The sequence below is a fragment of the Hyalella azteca genome, unplaced genomic scaffold (genome assembly GCF_000764305.2).
Source record: "Hyalella azteca isolate HAZT.00-mixed unplaced genomic scaffold, Hazt_2.0.2 contig8587, whole genome shotgun sequence".
In the NCBI taxonomy this organism is placed as follows: domain Eukaryota; kingdom Metazoa; phylum Arthropoda; class Malacostraca; order Amphipoda; family Hyalellidae; genus Hyalella; species Hyalella azteca.
In genome coordinates, this window is record NW_025938676.1 from 6,141 (window position 1) to 11,787 (window position 5,647).

Here is a 5,647-nt window from a genome sequence, read left to right on the forward strand (position 1 = left end):
GCGATGCATTGCGTCGCATTAAATTTCAACCCTGCGAGGTAATGTAGCTCCAATTGACTACCATTACATGAGCCTTGGGTTACGAAGATAGGATAAGGAATGGGGTTCAGCATTGACTTTTTTATTCGGATGGTTACATTAACAGTGCTGAATGACATAATAAGATGATTTTCCTCCAATACCATAACGAAGCACTTTCAATTTATATACGATTTTGATTTCGTACAAATGAGAGTATACCGAAAAGACTTCGTCGAGGAATATATAGCTATAAGTTATAATACAAAATAATCGCATTGCATAGAGCCATAGACCAATTAATACGTTTACTCATGGCAATTAACCATCTCTCATGGCATCTGCTTATGTCATATTCTAATCATAGGGCGGCATCAAACAGTTCGTAACTAAGCGTTTTCTCTATATTAAATGAAAATATTAGAGCTGAAACACGGCAGTTAAGTTACTCAGATTAAAGTATTTGCGATGAATTCTACCCAGAATGTGACTTCGCTTATCAAATAATTCAAAGTTCAAAATTCCTAAAATGAAGAAAAAAATTCCTAAAAGAAGAAGTCAAGCAAATTGTTGTGCTCGTGTGATGAAAAAAAATCAAAACGGTTTATCACCAATGACAGTGATTATATTTAATTATGAAATCGCTACATTTCGATACAAAAGAGAAGACAGCTGTAAAAATTTCCGTTTCGTTTTGTTTGTGAATTAAAAATTAATGAAGCAAATTATTATTTTCATCACTTGGTTCCACACCAGTTATATTTGTATACCGTATTGTTTTAATTGGAAGGAATTGGAGGGCGACAGCTATTGTCATTGATGGTCTCTAGTCTGTAGCAGCTCCAAAAAAATTGAATATAAGCATTTAAAAATTAATAGTTTCTCATAACTCGTTTACAATATAAATTGTCTGCTCAAAGCACAGAATTTTTTGGCGTTTCAACAAAAAATAGGATTCATATCTATAATATAAATTTAATTATAAAAGCTTTCATGATCAGGTAGTGAAAAATGCACATAGCAGCATGACAGTTTTTTTCATTCACAGAAAATGTATTTTAAGCCTCCAAACTTTGTGGCTTATGAACTTTGTTGCACGTCTTTAGATGGTTCCAGGAATCAATTTTGGTGCTCTGTAATTAAAAAACTATGCACTGGGCACACAACCTGTAAATTAACTTAACACTCAAATAAATTATATTAATTGGCTTCCTTCAATGGTAGATACGAACAAGTCAGGTGTCTCTTCAGGTGGCCATCTGAACTGGGCGTGGAAAAACACGTTATAAATAAATCAATGTATTGCTTCTTCGAATGGTATGAAGTAGCGCTGCACTCATAATAAGCAAATCAATATGATCTTTCTAGTCTATTAAATGCAGCTGCCATTATCGTAAAAAATAATTTACTTACGATATTTGGGCTTTCTGTGGGTATTCTTTATCGTGACAAATAGTCACTGATTCCTCGATAATAAATGACAGTCTGCTATCGAACTCGATATTTCATCAGCGCCTAGCCGGAGATCCAAAATGCAATACCAAAGAAGAATTTCAGATATTTATACATGCTGCCCTATAAACCGAACACTTTGAAAAAAATTCGTGGTAATTAATAGATCAGTGGCTTTAATAAATTGTTGGGTAATTATTTAGTAATGGTACCTCGTTTACATTGCAGATTTGAATAAGTACAGTATATGAATTAAGAAAATCACAACCAAAGCTACTTTCTTAGTGACCTGTACATATTAATGGAAAATGAATAACAAATCTTTTAGGCCCTGCATACGCGGGGAACGTCAGAAACGAACACCGACAACGAGCCAACGAAATGTGAGAAAGAAGTTCCATTGATATTATTTTGTTCTATCATCAAATTGATACAACCACCTCACCAAACTGAATGGTAAAAGCCCGAGACTAAAATAATTTATTTTTTTTGTGCATAACAATTATGTTAAGGAGATCCTGTCTGACAAGAGTGAGCATAGGCTTCTCGTCGTTGAAGATCAACATTTGCATACTTGATTAGAACATAATGAAAGACTGCTAAGGGCACCGACGCTGCTCGAAATTCATAATACATGCATAGCTAGCACAAGATACCATTAAATGGCTCAAGAATGATGGTAAAATGAGAGACCTGTCGGGATTTCTTATCGAATTCCAATTTGTATGCCATATATTGAATATTCATTCCCGATATTTATGATTCTCTGAGAGACGTGCTCGAGAAACCTTTATTTATATAAAATTCTAAGCATCAGAAACAATCCATACTTACGAAAATTTATGGAGAAATTAATAGTATATAAAAATTTTAAAATCATTCGGAAACTACCAGAGTTTATAAATACTTGTATGAAAATGGTGTGCGAAAAAGTATGAGAAAAATATTGAAAACGATTGAAAATACGCAAAACATCGATGCCAAATGTTAGAAACATTAATTTAAAATCGATGAAAAACGAATGAAATATTTAGAAATGCAATAAAAATACGGGTACGTTAAAACGCTTGAAAAGCGAATGAAATTCCATGATTTTTGCTCATCACAAATGCAGATAGAAAACAACGACGGTATCCATGATACCGTACCTCAGACAGATACACAAACGCACCTACAAATCACATGACAGGTCAAAATATAATATAAATCATGAGAGACAACGTCTCGTGAAGCCATTCGACACCCGGTGCCCTGCGACTGCTGTCACCTGAAGTTTTCCTCTCCTCAGATCCGAGCCCGGACACTGCGATGACAATGTGTGTTGAACCATCGCTTGAATGCTCCTATTCGCATTTTTCGCTGAATCTAAAGACATTATTCAACTGAAATGATTAGTATTTTGGAATTGAAATTATAAAACATACTAACTTGATTTGTAATTAATAGACGTTTTATCCCGAAATATTCCTGGGTACTTGTACCATTAAAGTATCATTTAGCAACTTCTCTAATTTTAATTTAGAAATAACATTAGTAAGTATGAGTCTATTATCTTCAACATTCAAATTTATCGCATCTCTTTCAGGAGGTTTTCCGACAATTATCCTCGCTGGGTCGTCATCCTCCCCGTGCTGATAGTTTTGACAACGCTGGCCCTCGCAGCAGACTCCTCGCTCTGGAGAAGGATGGTCGCCAACCCTGACGGGGCTGCAGTGACTGGAAGACTCGACTTCAGTTCTGACTCTGTGATAGCCTGCGCAGCGCAGGCAGCGCAGCGCGGCTCTGATCTGCTCTGCCACGACGGTGTGATGGCTTGTGTGATCGTCCTGACGACGTCGCTGGTTGGGGTGCTTGGTGTGACCAACCACTCGTGGAACTGCTTCTTGAGAGGTGAGGCTGAACAAAATTGGATATTTTTATCAGTGATTATTTGCTTCAAATTTCAATAATAACGCTAGTATTCAGCTGGAATTTTCATATCGGAGTATTTATGCATCCCGCTTTGTCCGCGATTATTAATTGTAACAATTCATTGCGTACATTTTACCCATGATATGAGAGATTTATAAAGCATTTGTCAAACCACTAGACGAAACAATTTGTTATCGGCTAGTACATTATTGTCAAATATACTTTTTCATGGTATTTTTAATTTAATTCTGCATTTACAGACTAGTAAGAGATCTCATTCCACCATTAGTGATAAAAAATTTATGAAGATTTATATAAGATTTTTAAAATTAATTACCTACGGTGGCAAGATAGCTTTGAATTTTCGAATGCTTTCGACGGCCTTTAAAATTATAGCTTATGTTAAAAATTTAAGCTCCGTAACTGGAAGTAATCGTGGTTTGCTTCTTGGTCTTAAAATGTCAGGGATGAAATTAAACTAGACGCAGACAGAGCGGAGAGCATGAGAATAGAAACAGGAATATATTTCAAGTCTTAACAATTAGACACAAATCGCAGGATATTTTCAATGTATGTTCAATTCTGAAATTCGATCATAATTAATCGTTTGCAGCACTTTTTTGTAAGTAGTGCATTCATTTAAATGCATCACTGTCCAGATTTTTCAGTAAAAATGATGGCTCATGCATCATGATAGGAAAATTTCAAAGCATGAGAGCAGTAATGAAGGATTTTACTGATTACAAATGTTAAAAAATACTTGCGGGATCGATGTAATTGCCTACTGGCAAGAAATATATGCACCTTTCAAAAAGCTCGACAAATCAATAAAAATCCCGCTGCGAATTATGTAGGTTTATCTGTATTGGTCGAAGTAAATCGAAATGAAAAAAAATTCATAGCAAAGTGCTGGTAGCGCGGGCTAACGGGAAAATCGGGTTAGTGAGGATTCACAGGGTAAATTTTCATGCTAATCAGCTGAGGATAAGCATTATATATAAGCAAAGTAAAATAAAGAATTGCATGGCAACACCTTCTTTTCCAATTTAATTTATGTTGTCCAACTATATTCCGCCGTTCGAAATAACTAACCTTTTTTAGAAAATATTAATAAAACGGCTTGTGATGTTTTTCTCACATGTCCCTGATTTACCCTGGCAGGCCCGTGGTGCCGTCCCCCCTTCATGCAAGTACGGGACTTGGGCTGCCTTCAGTTCGACATCAACAATCTGATGAATTTCTCAGATGCGAGGACCGCCTGCCCGCCCCCCGCCACCCTCTGGTACCCCAAGTCCAACGAACAGGCCGCAACCATCGCCGACTACCTCACCAACGAGAGTGAGTACTCAATGTGTAGTTTCTGTTTGAAGGCTTGCTTATCTATCATTAAAAAGAGCGAGTTGTGCATAGTTGCGAATGAAAAATTCCTATTCCTTGTTATTAATTTTTCATTATTTAGTTTCGACTTCGGTCCTAAATCCATGTTATTCACACCAAGGAAAATTGGGCCGTTCGTATGACGGCAATTTTAATTTATCGTCGTTACAGGAAAGCTGTTAAATTTCATTTTTTAATATCATTACGAAACTTTGCAATAACGTATGTTTGAAACTATTTTTCATCAAAACATACCACAAATGAGAGAAATTTTGAACTTTCAGGGTACGCTGCCCCCGCTGGGGGAGTTTGTGGACCCTCGGTCCCTCTGCCGGACGGTTACCCTGGTCCCTGCCGCCCTAAGGGAACAGCCACCTGCTGCAACGCGACAGGTGTTTGTGGAGGTACCATCGCCGACTGCACCTGCCCTACGTGTATCAACTACGAGAGTAATTCCAATTTTTTCCTTAATATACATAGATATTTGTATACTTAGAGATTTTCAACAAAAACTGTTCATGATATTCAACATTTGAGTGTCAAGATATATGGTTACATGTATGATAATTTGGATAACAATGAATACCACGTATGATCAATACTTCATGGGACACTTAAGGATTTATTGCTAATGCCCTTCGTAACAGATGTAGCCAGGGCCTTCTGGACGGGATTCCAAAAGAAAGCCGGCGTCTGGACGTACGACGACAACCGCACCGTGATGGACACTCGAGGTGTGGCTCCGTGGGGCCCAAATGACCCAACAAATAAATACGACTGTGCGGCGATCTACATCTATCCCTTATTCAACTATAATTACCAGTATATGGTTGTGCACTGCACCGTTTCTACTTACGCCAGCATCTGCCGGTGGCCAGAAATGCTCTAA

At 37.2% G+C, this 5,647-nt stretch overlaps 1 protein-coding gene across 1 annotated transcript; it reads left to right on the forward strand.

Annotated features, from left to right (window-relative positions):
• Positions 1–2,728: 2,728 nt before the first annotated feature.
• On the forward strand, positions 2,729–5,647 carry LOC108673899. The gene is made up of 5 exons (XM_018161786.2): positions 2,729–2,786; positions 3,056–3,360; positions 4,543–4,719; positions 5,043–5,207; positions 5,406–5,647. Exons 1-5 carry the CDS (start codon positions 2,779–2,781, stop codon positions 5,645–5,647), a joined length of 897 nt encoding a protein of 298 aa, XP_018017275.1. The 5' UTR covers positions 2,729–2,778.

Excerpts from the sequence above, each read along its gene's own strand:
- LOC108673899 (XM_018161786.2), top strand. Across the intron at positions 3,361-4,542 it reads GTGGAACTGCTTCTTGAGAG|GCCCGTGGTGCCGTCCCCCC; the intron begins GTGAGGCTGAAC and ends TTACCCTGGCAG. Across the intron at positions 5,208-5,405 it reads TACGTGTATCAACTACGAGA|ATGTAGCCAGGGCCTTCTGG; the intron begins GTAATTCCAATT and ends CCTTCGTAACAG.